The 22,382-nt window shown below is 43.4% G+C and overlaps 1 protein-coding gene across 2 annotated transcripts in view; it reads right to left on the minus strand.

Annotated features, from left to right (window-relative positions):
• Positions 1 to 11,226: 11,226 nt before the first annotated feature.
• The window catches only part of SREK1 (splicing regulatory glutamic acid and lysine rich protein 1), a 77,309-nt gene continuing 66,153 nt past the window's right edge, over positions 11,227 to 22,382 (minus strand). For both annotated transcript variants that reach the window (XM_044276138.1, XM_044276137.1), the window contains exons 10-13: positions 16,446 to 16,589; positions 13,631 to 13,723; positions 12,921 to 13,050; positions 11,227 to 12,536 (exon numbers count right to left, since the gene is read on the minus strand). In XM_044276138.1, coding sequence (XP_044132073.1) covers positions 12,408 to 12,536; positions 12,921 to 13,050; positions 13,631 to 13,723; positions 16,446 to 16,589 — 496 coding nt within the window. In that variant the 3' untranslated portion in view covers positions 11,227 to 12,407. The remainder of the gene's footprint in view (positions 12,537 to 12,920; positions 13,051 to 13,630; positions 13,724 to 16,445; positions 16,590 to 22,382) is intronic.

Below are 22,382 nucleotides of genomic sequence, written 5' to 3' on the forward strand. Positions count from 1 at the left end.
CCTTTCTGTTATTTATTATTTGCCCAGCTTGAGGATCTGGAACTTCAACCATGGGCAAAATCTCTTCTCCCTCTTCTTCCCTCAAAACCACAGGTGATCTGGGTACTATGGCCCAGTTTCGGTGTAGCATTCCACTCCTAGTAATAAGCCCAGACTGTCTCTGCAATCTTATAGGAGTTATCTGGCTATGGTTTTGTGGGATGAAGAGGTATCAGTTCTATCTGGAGAGGCCATAGCTGAAATAGGTGCAGAAGGTGCTTGCATAGGAGGATTCTGTAAGGGTTGCGCTTGAGCATATGACATTTTGCTGGTAGGAAGGGGGTCTGGATAGTATTAAGGAATTCTAATCTTCTTTATCACACAAGGGCAACATTTCCTTTCTCCTCTGTCTGCCTTGTTCTCTTTTTTGAGAGACTTTCAACCATTTTCTTGCACAATCAATCCCATACTTTTTTCTCCTTTTCTCGTCACACATGTCAATTTCCTTCACTAATTTGTCACATCCAACCACACTCTGCTTCCCTTTAAACTCAAACTTTTTACGCCACTTATCCACATACATTACATTCTCTGGATCTAATTTGTGCATATACTTAACATCACCTTCAAAATAAACATTCTTCTGACAAGAAAGACTTCTACATCCTAAAGCTTTCCCTGATACATTCCCCATGGTAGTTTAAAGATAAAATCCCTGAGTTATGACTTAACCATTCTAGTTTTTAAGATATCCTTGATTCTGTTAGTATCTATCTACACTATTTTCAAATAAATAGAATTTGCCTTAAATGATGAAAGTCCCTACAATTATTGATAGTTAGAAACACGTATATTCGATAAAGGTATTTAGGTAGGACTGTATCAGGTATATATTTCATAGTACCCTTTGTCTACAATTTACAAAATCCTCCATCCTTCTAAAGAAATGCCTAGGATTGACGCAAATTTACACTCTAGGCAGGATATTTAAATCAATGTAGTGGGTGGAAGATTTTTTTTTTATATTTCTGATGACAAGAAGGCTCAAATATATAGTGAATACTGGTAGTCTTATGGTTATTAGAATGTCTCATTCAGTACAGGAGAGAGAGAGAGAATGTTTGTGTCACGTGACCACAGAGCGGGAGTGAAGCGCTTGCTATTACTCCCGCTCCGTGGTCTCCCGTTGGCCCGCAATGCACTTGGAATGCTCACCTTTTCAGCAGGGGGCCTCCGGACACTCCACAGTACATCCATGGTCCCGTGCTGCACTGACCTCCTGACGTACGCACGCCGTGACCTGACGCGCTGTATGACATCAGGGCCAGAGCAGAGCGGAATGATGAAGAGTCGGTGGCACCCCTGTTGAAAACATAAGTTGGTAACACCGAGGGGGTGGGGGTGCGACTATGCCCGGGCGCCTGGAGTGCATAGCGTCATAGCAACCAATAATGCTGTGCACCCCGGGTGTCAGGAGGAGGGCACAAGGGGAGCAGAGACTATGACACAAGGGGGGAGAGTTGATGGCACTGAGGGGAACTGATGCACTTGGGCTGATCACACAGAGGGGAACGAAGAGTGTTGGGGACTGATGGAAAGGGGGCTGATGAGTTTTTATAAAAGAAAGTCTATTAATTATTTTTATTTTTTTCTTATTAGAGTGCTAGATTCATCGTAAAATAATCAGTAGACTACTCAATTTCTCTAATAATCATTTACTGCAGCCCTAAAGGTAACTATAACCTGACGGTTTCTCAGTCAAGGTTATAGAACAAATACACTTTTCACAACATTCATTACACGATGGTAGACACTTTGACATGGGATGGGTGTTATTTGGGAAATGTTTTCTTTTACCGTTTTCTACCTATCGTTTTGTCTTCAGTCCAAACAATGACCGCAGACCACACCTAATTGAACTCCTTTATCCATTCAGGGTTTTATTTCTTTAACCCTCATACATTCACACAAATCAGTCAAGGAGTTTCATACAGTACAGACCAAAAGTTTGAACACCTTCTCATTCAAAGAGTTTTCTTTATTTTTATGACTATGAAAATTGTAGATTCACACTGAAGGCATAAAAAACTATGAATTAACACATGTGGAAATATATACATAACAAAAAAGTGCTAAACAACTGAAAATATGTCATATTCTAGCTTCTTCAAAGTAGCCACCTTTTGCTTTGATTACTGCTTTGCACACTCTTGATGAGCTTCAAGAGGTAGTCACCTGAACTGGTTTTCACTTCACAGGTGTGCCCTGTCAGGTTTAATAAGTGGTATTTCTTGCCTTATAAATGGGGTTGGGACCATCAGTTGCGTTGTGGAGAAGTCAGGTGGATACACAGCTGATAGTCCTACAGAATAGACTGTTAGAATTTGTATTATGGCAAGAAAAAAGCAGCTAAGTAAAGAAAAACGAGTGGCCATCATTACTTTACTACAAATTCTATCAATAAATCCTAATGTAGTGTCTGGAAGGATTTTATTTAATGGCTTAAGCTGTCCTTTATGATAAACTTGTGCAATAAAACGTATCCCATATTTTTCCCAATATTCCACATCACCCAGTAACCTAACTTGTGGTAGATGTGCATTTCCCCACAGTGGGGTGTACTGAACTGCCTGGGTTACTCCAGCTATGTATCTAATTTTTTGCTAAATATACCCGAGCATCCTACCAAAAGGATTCATTATTATTTTCTTCTCCACCGTGCCGGTTTCGAGAATGTGAAAGAGATCCTCCCAAGGTCTACAGTACTCCCCGTAAATTAGCCGAATGCATTTATTCTTTCGATTCCTCACACAACATCTCAGTTGGGCGGCTATATACACTACGTGCAGAATTATTAGGCAAATGAGTATTTTGACCACATCATCCTCTTTATGCATGTTGTCTTACTCCAAGCTGTATAGGCTCGAAAGCCTACTACCAATTAAGCATATTAGGTGATGTGCATCTCTGTTATGAGAAGGGGTGTGGTCTAATGACATCAACACCCTATATCAGGTGTGCATAATTATTAGGCAACTTCCTTTCCTTTGGCAAAATGGGTCAAAAGAAGGACTTGACAGGCTCAGAAAAATCAAAAATAGTGAGATCTTGCAGAGGGATGCAGCACTCTTAAAATTGCAAAGCTTCTGAAGCGTGATCATCGAACAATCAAGCGTTTCATTCAAAATAGTCAACAGGGTCGCAAGAAGCGTGTGGAAAAACCAAGGCGCAAAATAACTGCCCATGAACTGAGAAAAGTCAAGTGTGCAGCTGCCAAGATGCCACTTGCCACCAGTTTGGCCATATTTCAGAGCTGCAACATCACTGGAGTGCCCAAAAGCACAAGGTGTGCAATACTCAGAGACATGGCCAAGGTAAGAAAGGCTGAAAGACGACCACCACTGAACAAGACACACAAGCTAAAAAGTCAATACTGGGCCAAGAAATATCTCAAGACTGATTTTTCTAAGGTTTTATGGACTGATGAAATGAGAGTGAGTCTTGATGGGCCAGATGGCTGGATTGGTAAAGGGCAGAGAGCTCCAGTCCAACTCAGACGCCAGCAAGGTGGAGGTGGAGTACTGGTTTGGGCTGGTATCATCAAAGATGAGCTTGTGGGGCCTTTTTGGGTTGAGGATGGAGTCAAGCTCAACTCCCAGTCCTACTGCCAGTTTCTGGAAGACACCTTCTTCAAGCAGTGGTACAGGAAGAAGTCTGCAAGGTAAGAAAAACATGATTTTCATGCAGGACAATGCTCCATCACACGCGTCCAAGTACTCCACAACGTGGCTGGCAAGAAAGGGTATAAAAGAAGAAAATCTAATGACATGGCCTCCTTGTTCACCTGATCTGAACCCCATTGAGAACCTGTGGTCCATCATCAAATGTGAGATTTACAAGGAGGGAAAACAGTACACCCCTCTGAACAGCGTCTGGGAGGCTGTGGTTGCTGCTGCACGCAATGTTGATGGTGAACAGATCAAAACACTGACAGAATCCATGGATGGCAGGCTTTTGAGTGTCCTTGCAAAGAAAGGTGGCTATATTGGTTACTGATTTGTTTTTGTTTTTGAATGTCAGAAATGTATATTTGTGAATGTTGAGATGTTATATTGGTTTCACTGGTAAAAATAAATAATTGAAATGGGTATATATTTGTTTTTTGTTAAGTTGCCTAATAATCATGCACAGTAATAGTCACCTGCACACACAGATATCCCCCCTAAAATAGCTAAAACTAAAAACAAACTAAAAACTACTTCCAAAAATATTCAGCTTTGATATTAATGAGTTTTTTGGGTTCATTGAGAACATGGTTGTTGTTCAATAATAAAATTAATCCTCAAAAATACAACTTGCCTAATAATTCTGCACTCCCTGTAGTATCCTTTTAAAAAAAGGGATAGAGAGTCCACCCTCATCTTTGTACAGATATTGTAACTTAATTCTGACTCGTTTGCGCCCCCATATTAGTTCATTGAAGAGGGACTCTAGCTTATTGAAAAATTTGTCTTCTATCGTTATTGGGCTAGCATTAAATACATATAGTAACATTGGAAGCAACGTCATTTTAATAAGGGCTATGCGGTTGATTTGTGATAGGGGAAGTTTAAGCCATGTTCTAATTTTTTCCTTAACTATCTATTATTGGGAGTTAGTACCTATCTGGATACCCAGATATGTTAGGGAGTCGGCTGGATTCAGTATACTGACTCGGAGATTATGACCGGGCAGAACCGGACGTTTTAATGGGAGGAATTTAGATTTCTCCCAGTTGATCTCATATCCAGAAAGGCACCCAAATTCATCCAGATTGTCCATAACCCTGGGCAGGTTCATATATCCTCTCCCCAGGAATAGTAACATATCGTCCGCATAGAGACTGATTTTATCATCCTCTCCCTCACACCCGAATCCCGATATTTCCCCATTTGCTCGAATCTTACACGCCATTGGCTCCAGGAACAGCGAGAAGAGAAAGGGTGAAAGGGGACAGCCCTGGCGTGTTCCACGTGTCAAGGGGAAAGGGGCAGAGTGTACACCGTTAATTCGGACCCTAGCTACTGGATTTTGATCCAAAATGCGCACCCATCTAGAGAAGTATTCACCAATTTTGACCCGAGACATCACTCCCCAAAGGAAGGACCACTCCATCCTGTCAAAGGCCTTAGCGGCATCTTAAGACAGGATGGAGCAGTCCTCCCCATCCCCCATCTGAACATTAAGAAAGGCCCTCCTTATATTGTCCTGTATATTCCTTTTGGGGATGAACCCGGTTTGGTCCATGTGGACGACTTTGTGGATAACTGTTTTTAATCTGTTCGCTAGCAGTTTGGCCAAGATTTTATAATCTGTGTTCAACAGAGAGATGGGGCGATAAGATGTGACTGACAACGGATCTTTCCCTTTTTTGAGAATTAATGTAATGGTTGCTTCCATCCATGAGGGGGGAAGGGAGCCCATTATCCAAGATTGATTAAGTACCTCCAACATTTGGGGCAAGATAGTTCCCCCATGTTTTCGGTATATTTCGAATGGGAAACCGTCCACCCCTGGGGAGGTATTGCCCTTAACGGATTGCAACGTGGTTTGTAACTCAGTCAGTTGAATGGGTCTATTCAGCCAATCGATATCTTGTTGATCAAATTCAGGGATCTTGATATTATCTAGATATTGATCTATTTTCCCTCTCTGATTTTGGGGCCCAGCTTCATATAGCATCGAGAAATATTGGGTAAACTCCTTTAGAATATCGTCGGGGTCTCGTAGAATGGTTCCCACCTCAGTTTTAATTCCAGTTATATTATTACTTCCCCTTTGATTTTCTACTATCATAGATACCAGTCTACTTGGTTTCCCGGACTCACTAAAAGTTCTCAACCCTGAGAAGAACATTTTGTTCTGCGCTTTTTTTAATATAAAAATTGTTTATATTCATCTTGTAATTTTTTTAATTGATGTTGTTTTTCTGGGGTATTAACATGGGTGATCTCTTTCATTGCCTGACCAAGCAGGTCTTCTATTTCTTTTTGCGTTTCTGCAAAGGCCTTTTTCTGTTTTCTAATTTGATATGAATATGTACCTCGAAGGAATGCCTTAAGTGAGTCCCAGACCATATGGATGTGGGTTGAGTTAACGTTATCGCTCCAAAAGAGCTTTCTTTCTTCATTAATCTTGTCCAGGTCCTTTATTAATGTCATCCAATGCGGATTAAGTTTAAACATTTTATTTTGATTTATTTTATTCTGGTTCTGCAGTATTACCGTGACAGGGCTATGGTCAGAGACGCCATGGCGTTCATAGTTCATTTTTTTAACCTTATTAATGAGCCCGGGGCTGGCGAGGGCCAGGTCAACTCGTGACATGGACCTATATGTATTGCTAAAACATGACCATATATATATATATATATATAAGCAATTATTCTCCTTTGCCCCTGCCAGTAGCAATGAAGAAAAATATACCGGCCCTCTTGATCGATTAGCTGTTCTATTGGATCATAATCTACCTGTCTGTGCAGATAAACGCTAATTCCGCGAGAATATGTGGAATAGCAAGAATGATATTCATGGGAGGCCCATCTCCTTCCGCCAAGCACCGCCACTTTCTCATCTGTAAGGTGTGTTTCTAACAGGGCCACTATTGCTGGAAGATGTCTAGAGACCAGATCAAACACTACACACCTCTTTATTTTATCTGCAAAGCCGCGGATATTCCAGGTCAATATTCTAGACATCCATTATTTTTTTTTATTTTTTTGGTGTGATTGGTCCTTAATACCTTTAAGGCAGCACTGGGCAGAAGGGCAGGGGCACCCCCAGTAATGCGCCCTCCATACCTAGACAGTTCCCCGCGGAAAAAAGCCCTCCCTCTTACCCTCCCAAAGCTCCCATTCCCCTCATGACCTGCGAGTCGCAAATTGTGACTCATAGGTCTCTAGCTATAGACTTCCCCCCTTCCCCTCCACAGTCGACCCCCCCGGCTCCGCCTGGCAGCGCCACGGGCGAATTACTAAATGCCCCTAGAGTCCAACCAATCAGCGGCATCCTTTGGATTAGAGAAAAATTGGACAGTTTCTTTATATATAACCCGTAATTTCGCAGGATACATCATGTAGTATTTTAGTTGTGCTTGTATCAATCTCTTTTTTACATCCTTATATTCTCTCCTTTTATCTTGTGTAACTTTAGAAAAGTCCGGGTATATCTCAATATTAACGTCATTGTATTTCACAGTTTGTATCTCTCTTTTCCATCTAAGGATATAGTCCTGATCTCTTGAGGAAGTCATTTTAATTAACATTGGCCTTGGTGCTGACCCTGGTGGAAGTTTTCTTGTTGGAATACGGTGCGCTCTCTCCACTATAGGTGTTGTAGCTGCCTCTGCAATTTTAACGTTTTTTGTCAGCCATTTTTGGATAAAGCCTATGGGGTCATCTTTTTCTGCTCCTTCCGGGAAGCCCACTAATTTAAGATTATCTCTCCGGGATCTGTCTTCCAGGTCTGCCATTTTTTCTTTTAGTGCTTTATTATCGCTTTCTACAGTTTCTAACCTTTTTTTCATCTGCCTAGATTCTTTTTGCAATTCTGTGGTTAGCGTTTCATACTCTTTGACACGTTGCCTCATTTTGTTTAGTTCGTCTCGAATTAATGATATATCAGTCTGCACTGCTGCTACTGTGGTTGTCAGTGTACTTAATGATTGATTGGTTGTTCCAACTGCCTCCAGTATACCCGCTAATTTACGATCGATATTGCTCATCTGGTTATCTGCTTCCGATAACGGGTTCTCTCTTGCCCTATTTACAAGGTTTTCATTCTCTTCACAATCCTCCATTTGTGATAGTGGTTTCTGATTACTCCTTGTTTTAGCTGATGGGGGTGGAGATTTAAGATATTTATCTAACTGTGTCCTTGCAGTGCCCCCTTTAGGTGAAGATGTACCAATGGACTTTCTGTTAAGTAGTTTAGGGTCCATTTTATTTTATTTTTTCCCCCTCCTGTCCTTTTCTTACTTTGTCTCTCCTCTTTTTCTTCCTCGTATGGAACTGATTTGGAAGGTGATACTATTATTAAGATCTGTGTGTTTCTAAATTAAATATCATGAATTTCCTGTAACACAGCGTAACAGCCAGATTCTTACGTATCCTCGCTCTTCTTCTTCCTTAAGTCCTGAATTTGGAGGAGGCTCGTAGTAGGGGTCTCTTGATGTTCTCAGCACGATCTACCTTCACCGCTCAGTCACACTTCCCCCTGCCGACGTTATTCGGCGGTGATCACCCACTCGCTGAGAAGTGGACCGCAGCAGATGCCTGAAGCTACAAACTCAGGGGGCCTTAGCCCAAAAGGACAAAGAAACAAAGTTTAGCATTTAAGCAAAATCACAATGTCCAAACGAAGGCAGTGCCGATTCTGGCTAACACTGCTGAAGCAGCATCCAAGGCTATGCCCGCAGCTGCACAATGCCCACAGCTATCCAGACAACTCCACGTATTAATCAGATAGAGCCGCAGGCAGATGGGGAGGCATAGGGTGAGACATAGAATGGAGACAAAGTGGAAACGGTGGTAGAGGACAGGTGCCACTTCCCTGATCCAACGGCCCCCCTCCCTTCTTCAGAACGGCAACTTCAGCACAACCCCGTCAGCCAGGCGAAAAAGGAGAACTGAGGGGGAGCACAAAGTCCACTCACCATGCGGTTCCAGAGTTAAAATGAGGGGTGAATGGAGCTCCAGCATGAACAGCCTGGAGCAGGCATAGATGGACCCCGGACAACCAGCTTCAAACTTCAGGCAGAGCGGCACTAGATGACGGAGGGCTGATCCACAGAGCCCAGCAGCAGGGGCATCGGCGTCTAGGTCAGCGTCTCAGGAGGAGCGGCAGAGCCCAGAGTGACAGAGGGCTGTTCCTAAGAAGCCGGCGTATCTTCAAACAGTGAGTGTGGCAGTATCGGAGCGGCGTCTCAGGGAGCCCAAAAGCGGCATTACCCGTGCCGCATCCAGGGCTGGTGCCGGGGCCGGCGTTGGGGGGGCGGGGAGGACCGCTGCACGCACGCTTCCTACATCATGCCGCCGCGCCTTCCTCTTTGAAGGAGAAGGTGTGTCCAAACTTTTGGTCTGTACTGTATGTATACACAAAACATATTTTATGGACAAGTGGGATGACTCAAAGAGTTGTGAGTAACCGTGCTTGCTGCACTATGATTCGGGCAAGAATTAAAGCCGCTTTTCAAAACGTTACCGTCCCGGGACTGTAATGTTCACCACACACTGGACGCCTAGAGCCGCTAGTCTCAATACAGTCCTCAGACAGTAATGTCGCTTACCTGAGGTGACCAGAACTGGTATTTGTAAGAGACTGTCTTAACTCTTACTTTTGCAACACTTAAACATACAAAATAAACAATTTACATAAAGATACTTGGACAATAGTTAGCTACATAAACACAGTTACTTGTTGCATATTCCTAAAGTCCCTACCAGGTACCTATCATATTTTACATGCGCATGGAGTTATTTATTCCTGTAGCCTTCTCACAGGCTATGGCCTTTACCCCCTAGGTCTTTCAGAGTCAGGGGACTCCCCGCTGCCGACGGTGTTCAGCCACGAATGAACCGAGGTTTTAGGAGATATTGGATTCTGGCTCAAATGGACAACTTTGTTAAAAGAATTTCCTTCACCAAGGAAGGATCAGGAGGCCATATGAATTTAAGGTTAAAAGGAGGTAATTTCTCTTTGTTCCTATATAAGAAGAGACAACACACTAGCTGGAGGTGCAGCAGATTGTCTGCAGTATATTGTGAAAGTTGAGTTTATATAGACAATTTTAAGGCATAGTGAAACTGGTTTGAACTAGTTTTAACAACATATTCACATTTTGAAAGACATAGGGAAAAAGTTACAGACATTGGGGGCAATTGATCAAAAAGTGCCTGAGAACAAGATCTGTCCCAGCTGTTCACTGTTACGCTCGTCTCTAGTTTCAGGGTGGCAATGATCTGTGTGTCCAGGGCCACTGACCTCTTTATTGCATAGACCAGGCCCCTGCATATACATCAAGTAATTACATTAAAGTATATTCTAGAAAACACAGTAAATCTATGTGGTGATGCTATAGTGGTTTACCATGCATATAGAGATCCTAGGTTCAAATCCCAGAAGAGATGCACATTTTCTTTTTGTTATTTTTTCTCTCTTATTCAAAACCATATTAAAAGGCTATACTATAATAAATTGATAATATATATATATATATATATATATATATATATATATATAAATAATCGGTCTCTCCCAAGATTCAAACCTGGGATCTCTACATGCAAAACAAATTACTTAACCACCAGGCTATAACATTACCATACTGAGATGCATGTTTTTTCTATGCTCATCAGCCAACACATATTACTGGTGTCTTCATAATCATATTGTGTTTGTGAATAAAGCCATAATATGTAGATTTCCTTTATGAGCAGATCTCAGTGTGGTGAAGCTATAGTACAGGGCTGGCCAACCTGCGGCTCTCCAGCTGTTGTAAAACTACAATTCCCACCATGCCCTGCTGTAGGCTGATGGCTGTAGGCAGTCTAGGAATGCTGGGAGTTGTAGTTTTGCAACAGCTGGAGAGCCGCAGGTTGGCCAGCCCTGCTATAGTACATAATGTATATGATAGGGAGATGCTAGGACACAGCTCTACCCTCAGCATATCTAGCCCGTTAAATCAAGAAGAGGAGGGAGTGTTCAGAGCACAGGGGGCATTACATCGCAGTGCTCAGACGATTCAGCCCCGCCACCGAGTGCGCCAATTGCTCATTTGCATATAAATAAAAACACAAATATCTCTGCGGCTGTTTAGCATACAGACAAAAGAAAGGTATTGTTTTAATCGGCATGATAAGCCCTACCAGGTAGTATGCCTGGTTTAATAGGGTTGATCCTGGTGCCAGAGCCTGCTTAACACTGTTGCTGCAGCGCATGGGACCCAGGTTTGAAACTGTACACGGGGTAACGTCTGCATGGTGTTTGTATCTACTTTCTGTGCTTGCATGGATTTCCCCTGGATACTCTGGTTTCTCCCACACACCAAAAATACTCCAAATTTAATTCGGAATTGATTGCGAGCCCCAATGTGGACAGGAAGTCATAAGATGACAATTCTTATACAGCAATGTGGAACAAACTGCCATTTTATCAATGAATGAATGAAATATTTGCTAAAAATTGAAATCCTGAAGGAACACCATAAATATATATTTATATAGAAATCATTTTAATGAAGGACATTTACTAACAATAGGTCATGAGTGTGCAAAGACCCTTGTAAGAAGCAGTCATGTAAGACAACATGCCGCACCGTTACAAGGAACCCAGGTTTTACTTGTGCTCTAATGTAATGATGAAAAACAGCACCACATTTTTCTCAGTTCTGCAGCCTGGTGCTTGAGACGTGAACTGGACCCTAAAATCTATGGAGGTCCGCTGGAAGAAGGAGAAAAGTAACAGCAGGGTCCATTGTTGCTGCTGTAGATAAAACCATCCAGGCTCCAATACAATAAAAACAAGGGATCTTCTACTAAAAGAGTGAATGGCATGTATACAAAATATACACGTGACAAGAAAATGGCAATCTTGATTAGTGTCTTATACAAACTTTGCTGTGTGACTGAGAAAAATCTACTGTAAAAGTACATTATACTTTAAATTTTTAGTAGTAAAACTGCGGAAAGAATGGTTATTGTCGTCTGTTAGGGCCAGTTCACAAAGTTTTTTAGAGCTCAAACCATCTCCAAAAAAAAAAATAAAAAAAAATCAAAACAGCCTACCATTCACTTCAATGAGGAGCACTTGCTTTTTTTTTTTTTTTCTTGTGGAAAAAAAGAAGCAGCATGCCCTATGGTGAGGAAGAATCTGGGCCGAACTTCCCATTGAAAACAACAGGCAGCATCGCATCAAAAAACGTTCTGTACGTATATATCTCCATCCAAAAACCTCACAAAAAACTGATTCCGCACTTTTCAAAATCCATTGTGTGAACATACCCTTACAGTTTCCGAGTTTTGAGGGGATATTTGACAAGTTAAAAAAGACTTTCACACCGTTTTGAGCGCCGTTCCCTGTAGTGTTAAAAATAAAATATCCATTTGTTTTACTGACAGTGATTACGGTCAGCTTATGTAACTTTCTACAGAGGTGACCATTGACATACATAAAAAAGAAAAAAATAAGAATGATACAAATGTCAATACTTGGAAATGATTCGGCATTAAAATTAATCTTAGGTAACACTGTAGTTTACCCTTGAAATGAAAAATCCAATAGAGTTCTACTACAGACGCGACATAATGCCCACGTCATGTTCATTGTGGAACCAAATGAACACCTAGTATTTTGGCTGTGTATTCTCCGGAGATCCAGGAGTCATGGATGGGCTTAAGCCACTTCAGTTTTCCTTGACTTGCTGTACTCATTCATTGTACAGTTCCCATTGTGCCGAGAGTCCACTTCATCTTCAACGGTTCCTTCATTGATTTCATTCACAGTATCCAAATCATCCTTCTCCTGTAAGAGAAGCAAGGGAATGCTTTAGATTTTAAAATGGACAGGTCCTCTAAAAGGGGCTGACCCATGACAAATACTTCTCTCCTATCCACAGGAAAGGGATAAGAGTCTGATCAATAAGTGTCCGATTTATAGAGCCCCGGCTGATCATGAGCACAGGCTGTGGTTGCAAGACATGACGGGTATGACTATTTGGCCACTTCGTTATCCTTCTCCAAGCCAATGACATCTCTAGTAGTTATTAACTCTGGCAAATATGCCTGTTGGAGATAGGATGACAGCAACAGATATTCCGAAATAGTGTACAGCCTGTTCCTGTAGTATCAAAATGGTAGTTTGGCAGAAGTGGGCAAATTTGCAATCTGAGCTAGAAACTGCACTTACCCTCATCTTGTACTTATCGGATGATTCCCTCATTTCTTTGTCCTTATTGCTATTTTTCTTAGATGTGGAACGATCGCTTTCCCTTCTGTCTCGGCTATAATCCTTTTCTTTACCTCTTTTCTTCTCTTTCCTATTTTATTTTTTAAATAAGAAAACAGTAAATTGCAGTTAAGTGGAAATGCCTGCAGCGGCAAATGTGGAAGCATATGCCAAAAGAGAGCAAAAAGATCTTCCCGAGAGCTTCCTCACACAGATGTATTGTCTGTCCACATGCCATACCCATTTCATTCACTCAAACTGAAGGTATGTCCTAATCTAGTCTGTGTCTCACGGAACATGGAACTGGGGACCATTGTTGGCCATTGTCTCTGACAGTGGCCAGGTCCACATCTTATGTGGACATGCAGACCTCACTGCCGTATTAAAAATCATCCATGTGTGGCTACTGCAAGATGGACAATTTTAAATACGGATAGGTGAATAGCGTCTTAAAGGAACACTGTAAGAAATACTGATACACTGTATTCTACCTACAGCAGCACCCGAAATGGCAAGTGAGCAGTTCATGAAACCCCTCCAGGCCATATACTATGCATAGCACAATATATCCGTTTTTCCTAGAGTGGTCCATGGTATGGTATGGCCAGTAGTAAGAAATCCCTGAGAGAATTTTAAATCAATCAAATAAGTGCCTGCTGATGGAATATTACCTTCTGGGTGAAGGAGATCTAGAAACCTTCCTCCCAGTTTTAGAACTTCTGGGGGATTTGGAAAGACTTCGACTCCTCCTTTTACGCCCTTCCCTGCAACAAAAAGGGTTTATAACAATAGCTTTAAGTTATATTCTCCTGCCTGATAAAAAAATAGTTTAAGTGGCAATGAAAAGTATTATCTTTAAAGGGGTTATTCCAGAATTCAGCTTTTCATTGTACCATAAGTAACTTTTAAAACACCCTCTATCAAGCCACATGTGTTCACCCACAGAGGACAGGGGGCGATTCTGCATTGCTGCCCGCATCACTGCTGCTTGTATGTAGTGTAATCTGCAGGCAGCAGGTTATAGAGCAGGAGGAGCTGAGCACATTAATATATAGTTTTATAAGAAAAAAAATCAAAACAATGTATAAATCATTTATAAATCTTTTTCTAATTTAAGACCACTCCTGTGATCCGCTCTCAGTATAGAGGATGAAGTGTTATTAGCGATTCATTGCATTCTCTGTGTAAAGGTGCATTTATATGCACCGAGCAGCAGCAGATTGTCGGAAAGGAAGCGTTCCTTCCCGGTAGTCAGCTGCTCATTCAGTGGAGGTGATCGCTGCATGTCACCTCCACAGTATGAGAAGGAAGGATTGCTATTGTGATCCCTCGTCGTACATTCGTGTTTAGACAGCACGATCTGCTGCCCAGAAGCAATAATTTATGTGCCTGCATAAATGCATCTCGCTCATTCATCGGGCGATCTACAGCACATTTAGATGGGCAGATAGTGCTTGTTGCAGGAATGTTCGCTCCCGAAAATTTACCCGAATATCTGGGCGTCTAAATCCACCTTAAGTGTGTATACAGAGATAGCCATCAGTCAATTATGGTTGCACAGCAGTGATTGATAGCATTCTCTGTAGCAGTCACTGATAACACCTTCCCCATGTACTGAGAGCTGTTACAGGGGTGGTCTTAAAGGGACACTGAGAGGTCGAATAAGCATAATTAGCTGTATATATGTATGCACAGGTCTTTTATTGTGTATTAAAAACATATAAGTCTAACCCCTGTCCACCTTATGAAGACTGTAAAATTACGTTTTATAACCTGATAGAATTGCTCGCCTTTCTGCCCAAGGGGCGGCGTTTCAGCTTTACTTCTGCCCAGACAGCCTCCCCCAACCGCCGTTCTGAAGCGCCGCCCAGCTCATCAATATTCACTTCGCTGGGCGGCTTCTGCTGTCCCCGATGTTCCGAGATCCGGCGCATGCTCAATACAAAGCTATGGGCATCGGACTCCATTTGAGCTTCATTGCGCCTGCGTCCCCTCTGCTTCTTTGAGGCCGCTTCAGCATCTGCGTTCTGCGCTTGCGCCGGACACTTTTCTGAGGACAGCAGAAGCCGCCCAGCGAAGTGAATATTGATGAGCTGGGCGGCGCTTCAAAACGGCGGTGGGGGGCGGCTGTCTGGGCAGAAGTAAAGCTGAAACTCCGCCCCTTGGGCAGAAAGACGCAAAATTCTATTAGGTTATAAAACATTATTTTACAGTCTTTATAAGGTGGACAGGGGTTAGAGTTATATGTTTTTAATACACAATAGAAGACCTGTGCATACATATATACAGCTAATTATGCTTATTCGGCCTGTCAGTGTCCCTTTAAGTTAGAAATATAAAAAGGTATAAATTACAAGTTTTAATCAATCTTTTTCTACCAAAAATATATATGAATCCGCACAGCTTCTTCTGCTCTATAACATGCCGCCAGCAGATTGCATTGCATTTTGTGGTGACAGGTTCTCTTAAAGGATATTTTCACACAAGTGTGTTCAGTCCGGGGAACACGCTCCATGTGACTGTACTCAGCATTATACGAGAACAGTATGGTAGATGCAGGAACTCACAGCATCGTACTGTAAATCACCATGATGCTACGAGTTCGGGTCAGAGGAGCAGTGTTTGGTCCAGGAAATCCAGGGTCATATGGAGTGTGTTTGCCAGACCAAACACAATCATGTGAAATTACATTTCCCAAAAGGGCCCTGTGTCCTCCAAGTGGCACCTACCCATAGCCTGAAAGCAGCGACCAAGGGCAAGTTTGTGGTTTACACTGTATGTTTGTCCTGCAAAGTGAGGACAGGGAAGCCGCACATGAGCCCCACAGCACACGGAGAGAAAAGACTGCTATGCAGGCATAGTGCATATCCACTACTGATGCTCGTCTAGGTACAAATACCACAGTAGTAACGGGTATTGAGGAATGAGGAAAAATAGATATATTTGTAAAGTCTAATTATTTTACAGAGGACAATAAAGCACACTTTTAATTCTGGGAACTTCCCTTTAAACAAGAAGAGTACTCTAGATTACAGAATCAGACAGCACAGGATGAGAAGTCATGAATATGTTCTTCTGCACCACTGTCTCCATGCTTTCAGATTGATTATAAAGTTGAGAATGGGTTAATATATTAGAAAAATTGTGAGACTCAGTTAACAGAAAAACAGTGAAGAAGAAAAAATATTTATTTTTGGATGGAGTTTAAAGGGGATTATCCTGGAAAAAATATTGATGATCTAGCTTCAGGATAGGTCATCAATATCAGATCGGCTGGGGTCTGACACCGGGGACCCCTGCCGATCAGCTGTTAGGAGTGGCTGAGCAATCCGTGAGCGCCGTGGCCTCTTCCTAGGCCATGTGATGTCCTGAGGATAGGTCATCATTATCATTTCCTGGATAAGCCCTTTAAGTTGAAGGTACTAGAAAAACATCTGAGGAATAGATCTCAAAACACAAGAAGTAGACATGAATAGAAGGTTGAACCTGCTCATGCTGCGAGACTTCCTGGCAGAGGAGTGGCTCTTTGAGGGGCTCCAAGACGGTTTTTCCTTCTTTCTTCTATCAGTTTTCTCTTTCGTTCTCTCTTTTTCCCTAACTTTGATTCTGTCTTTGTCTCTCTTCTTCTCCCTGCAGTAAACAAGATTAAAATTATGTAAAAAAATAAAAATATTATATATATATATATATATATATATACACACATACATATACATATACATATACACACACAGTACAGACCAAAAGTTTGGACACACCTCATTCAAAGAGTTTTCTTTATTTTCATGACTCTGAAAATTGTAGATTCACACTGAAGGCATCAAAACTATGAATTAACACATGTGGAATTTTATACATAACAAAAAAGTGTGAAACAACTGAAAATATGTCATATTCTAGGTTCTTCAAAGTAGCCACCTTTTGCTTTGATTACTGCTTTGCACACTCTTTATGAGCTTCAAGAGGTAGTCACCTGAAATGGTCTTCCAACAGTCTTGAAGGAGTTCCCAGAGATGCTTAGCACTTGTTGGCTCTTTTGCCTTCACTCTGCAGTCCAGCTCACTCCAAACCATCTCGATTGGGTTCAGGTCCGGTGACTGTAGAGGCCAGGTCATCTGGCGCAGCACTCCATCTCTCCCCTTCATGGTCAAATAGCCCTTACACAGCCTGGAGGTGTGTTTGGGGTCATTGTCCTGTTGAAAAATAAATGATGGTCCAACTAAACGCAAACCGGATGGAATAGCATGCTGCTGCAAGATGCTGTGGTAGCCATGCTGGTTCAGTATGCCTTCAATTTTGAATAAATCCCCAACAGTGTCACCAGCAAAGCACCCCCACACCATCACACCTCCTCCTCCATGCTTCACGGTAAGAACCAGGCATGTAGAGTCCATCCGTTCACCTTTTCTGCGTCGCACAAAGACACGGTGGTTGGAACCAAAGATCTCAAATTTGGACTCAGACCAAAGCACAGATTTCCACTGGTCTAATGTCCATTCCTTGTGTTCTTTAGCCCAAACAAGTCTCTTCTGCTTGTTGCCTGTCCTTAGCAGTGGTTTCCTAGCAGATATTCTACCATAAAGGCCTGATTCACACAGTCTCCTCTTAACAGTTGTTCTAGAGATGTGTCTGCTGCTAGAACTCTGTGTGGCATTGACCTGGTCTCTAATCTGAGCTGCTGTTAACCTGCGATTTCTGAGGCTGGTGACTCGGATGAACTTATTCTCCGCAGCAGAGGTGACTCTTGGTCTTCCTTTCCTGGGGCAGTCCGCAAGTGAGCCAGTTTCTTTGTAGCCCTTGATGTTTTTTGTGACTGCACTTGGGGACACTTTCAAAGTTTTCCCAATTTTTCGGACTGACTGACCTTCATTTCTTAAAGTAATGATGGCCACTCGTTTTTCTTTACTTAGCTGCTTTTTTCTTGCCATAATACAAATTCTAACAGTCTATTCAGTAGGACTATCAGCTGTGTATCCACCTGACTTCTCCACAACGCAACTGATGGTCCCAACCCCATTTATAAGGCAAGAAATCCCACTTATTAAACCTGACAGGGCACACCTGTGAAGTGAAAACCATTTCAGGTGACTACCTCTTGAAGCTCATCAAGAGAATGGCAAGAGTGTGCAAAGCAGTAATCAAAGCAAAAGGTGGCTACTTTGTAGAACCTAGAATATGACATATTTTCAGTTGTTTCACACTTTTTTGTTATGTATATAATTCCACATGTGTTAATTCATAGTTTTGATGCCTTCAGTGTGACTCTACAATTTTCATAGTCATGAAAATAAAGACAACTCTTTGAATGAGAAGGTGTGTCCAAACTTTTGGTCTGTACTGTATTTTCATTTTCTTAAATTCTGGAGAACCCCTTTAAGGGAGGGAACACTTCAAGAATCCTGTATTATGAAAAGGTGTAAGTCAATACCCTCTGTCTCATCAGTACTAAATTTGCATTAGGCATAACCTACATGTGAAAGAAACAAAGGACAAACCAGAGCAATAACATTCAACCCTATCATTCAGAACTATGGAGGAAATATACATTTTTGGGCTTTAATTGCAAGAAATAAAATGACAAATGGTGCAAAAAACAGACACTTTTTATGCCATTTTCACATAAGGTTTGAAAAGTAGGCATAGTTTACTGGGATGCAAGTACGTGGACTAAAGATTTTAGAAACATTTATTTATACTGAAATCAGAAAAATGTGCAAAACTTGAGGCTTTAGATTTCATTTCCTGAGTTTGAAAGGGTCAAAATGCACCAAACATATCAAAAGGTGTGCGCCTTATACATTTGGTGCCATTCACTCCACCTGTATGAAATGCCACTCGTAACCGCTTCTGGACCTCCCATAGACTTTAAATGCTATGTACACCTTTAGAGGCAATTTTTTCTTATTGCATTGTACTCATTTTAAGATTTTTGTATAACTTACCAGTAAAATGTCTTTCTCGCTCTTCCTTGGGGGGACACAGAAGACCTTGGGTATAGCTCAGCTCCCTAAGAGGCGTGACACTAAGTGAAAACTGTTAAGCCCCTCCTCCAGCAGCTATACCCTCAGCCTGGAGAGAGAGACTGCCAGTTGCGTGTCCAAGTAGTGAGAAAAGGCAATGTCCAACAAGTGGAACCAGCAAGCCAACTACCCAACGGGGTAAAATAAATCTGGAAACCGTGTAGAATAAAAAAAAAATGAATGGGTGGGTGCTGTGTCCCCCAAGGAGGAGCGAGAAAGAGATTTTACTGGTAAGTTATACAAAAATCTTGTTTTCTCGCCCATTTTCCTTGGGGGACACAGAAGACCTTGGGACGTTCGAGAGCAGTCCAAGAGGGGAGGGACCACAGCTCCAAGGCAAAGTACCCAAAGGCATCAAGGAACCGTCGCCTGCAAACCCAATGCCTCCGGCCCAGGAGGCACCGACCGCTCTGGTGAAATGATCGGTGACACCAAAGGCAGATCCCTGCCCTCGGTGCGGTAACCTCAGTAATAGCCATTCTGATGAAGCGGAGGAAAGCCACCCTGGGGGCCATCAAACCGGTGCGCGGACCTCCTGGAAACACAAGAGACCGAATGCCGACAAGAGTCGGAGATCTTCAACTAAAACTGCAAGGCCCAAACAACGTCCAAATCGGTGAAGTGTCCGTTCCCGGAGATGGGAAGGGGAGGACGATAGCCTTGTTGAGATGAAGGCAGATACCACCTTCATAAGGAAGGAAGAGACGAGATGGAGAAACAGCCCTGTCCTGGAAAAGGCCAGAAGGCTTGGAACAAGAAGGGGCCGCCATGCAGACACCCATCAGAAACACGATGGCAACAGAAATACAACTGTACAGGACAGAAGGAGTAGGGAGAACTTCTTTAACGGCTCCAAGGGAAAGATGGGAGCGCCGAGAGCTCAGTATGTAGTTCCCAGGGTGGTACTGGAACGGTACAGGGGAACCAAAGAGCCACTCCGTGGAAGAAGGTCTTGACAGGCCCAGGAGGGCCAGGGAACACTGGAAGAGGAAGGACAGCGCCGACACTTGACACTTCAAGTAACAGAGTCCCAGTCCCAGGTCCAGGCCGGACTGGAGAAAGACAGAACTATGGGGAGAGAAAGGCAGAGTGGGGGAAAGCCCCGCTTCCCACCGAACCCCAGGTAAGAACCCCAAGTCCGACAACAGATCCCAGGAGAAAACCCGATGTGATCAGGCGCAGACCCGGTGTGGGAGATCTAAGGACAATCTTGACCGAAGGGTAGTCCTCTCAAATTACCGAGAAGGTAAGTCCACAGCAGGACCATGCCCAGAATGGAAAACGCAATCTGCACCCAGCGGGAGGACAGAACGCGGTAGACCCGGTATATAGGCACACAGCTAGTAGTGCCAGTGAGAACGAGGGAGATGGTACGAGACCACAAAGAACACCGGAACCATCCAAGTGAACAACTATGCACTCCCCCGAGGGAAGGGGGGAGGTGCAGTGAAGGAACAGCCTCTGAAGCCTGGACGGGGCAGTGAAGGAGTGATATGCCCCAGGCGGGAGCCAAAACAGAACCGGCAAGGAAAAGCAGTCGAAACAGAGGCCGGCATAACACCCTCAAACCGAAAGGAGGAGTGGGCAACAGGGAAGCCATATAGCAGCTCAAAAGCAGAATCCCCGCTACTCTGTGAGATGCCCTGCTCACCGCCTCGCAGAAGGCGAATACCCTGAAGAACCCAAAGTGGAGGTCCCCCGGACCTGGATAATCGAGCACCCAAGAGAAGTTGGGTGACCTACCCGAGAAGAGCGGCCCAAACCTGGTGGCAGATCAGCCTGAAGCGCAGAGGGCGCCAATAGAAAGGACTCATACCACACTGCATCCGAAGAGGAGGAAATGGTAGTAGGCGAGGGAACAGTAGTCCCGCCAGAGCCAACGTAGAAGTCAAGTGGCACTGCAGACAGCACTCTCGACCCAGTGACCACTTACGCAGAGAAGCAATGTTGCGGGAGGCACACATATAGGAAGGATAAACACTCCCCAGGTGGAAGGGCCAACGAACATGGTGGATGCCGTCACAACGCGACCACAATATACAATCCAGACCAGAGAATGAGTACCACCCAGCTCGGTGCAGTAGAGAGCAAGTAGAGCCCTTCTATTTATATATCAAGTATATATTTTTGAATACATTGGGCATTCATTTATTGTTTGTTTGACAACAGGTTTATACAGGTGGACACAATGATCTCTTCAGAGAAGAGTGCAAGGCTTGCGACAAGCATCGTATCCCAAGAGAAAAAAGTATGTCGCAGGAGGAAGTGAGGCATACGTACGCGCAGCCCCGTAAGCAGTGAGAAGGCCAACCCACCTACGGGAGGAGAAGGCATACATGGCCCAAACAACGCACAGAGCGCACAAGAACATCCTCCTCAGGATAGGTCATCAAATATATATATAAAAAAAAAAAAAAAAAAGCAAAAAAAAAGCAGACAACTCATTTAACTTTTTGTGACAGAACGACTGAATATTTTTAATAAAGACCAAATGAAAAAAAAAAAAAAAAAAAGGAGATTTTTGTATAACTTACCAGTAAAATCTCTTTCTCGCTCTTCATTGGGGGACACAGAGACCTTGGGTATAGCTATGTCCTCTAGGAGGCGTTGACACTAGATAAAGCTGTTAGCTCCTCCTCTGGCAGCTATACCCCCTCCAGCCTGGAGAGAGAGCTTCAGTTTGTGAGAAGCAGTAGGAGAAGCAAGCTAAGAAAAAACACGGAACACCAACCATGGCAAAAGACCCAACGGGCTCAAACCATCAACTGCCACAACCGTGACCAAACAATAATACTGGGTGGGTGCTGTGTCCCCCAATGAAGAGCGAGAAAGAGATTTTACTGGTAAGTTATACAAAAATCTCCTTTTCTCGCCCATATTCATTGGGGGACACAGAGACCTTGGGACGTCCAAGAGCAGTCCGCAAGGGGGGGGAAAGAAACACAGACCCATGGAGCCAGCGCCCCTGCAGGCAACAGAAAACTGCTGCCTGCAAGACCAAGCTTCCAGAGGCGGTGCCGCCGATGCATAAGTATGCACCTGGCAAATAATTGTGAATGAGCGGAGGAGGGCAGTAGCCGCCCCGCACAACTGCACGGCTGAACCTTGAACCATCCGAGCCCAAGAGCGCTAACCCCTCTGGTGAAAGGAGCCGCAACACTGAAGGGTGGAACCCTGCCCCGGGGACAGAAGTTCAAACAAATGCAGACGTGCAATTGACACCCTGGAGGCCGCCAATGTTATGCGAGGACCCTCCGGAAGACAAAACCAAGGCGAGCACGGACGCCGGAAGGAACTGGAGGCTGACAAACAGTCAGAGCCCTGACAAGGCCAAATGACCCAACTCCTGTTCCTTAGGGTGGGAAGGGGAGGTACGTAGTGATGGAAGGCCAGATTCTTCATT

Source organism: Bufo gargarizans, chromosome 1 (genome assembly GCF_014858855.1).
Source record: "Bufo gargarizans isolate SCDJY-AF-19 chromosome 1, ASM1485885v1, whole genome shotgun sequence".
Lineage (NCBI taxonomy): Eukaryota > Metazoa > Chordata > Amphibia > Anura > Bufonidae > Bufo > Bufo gargarizans.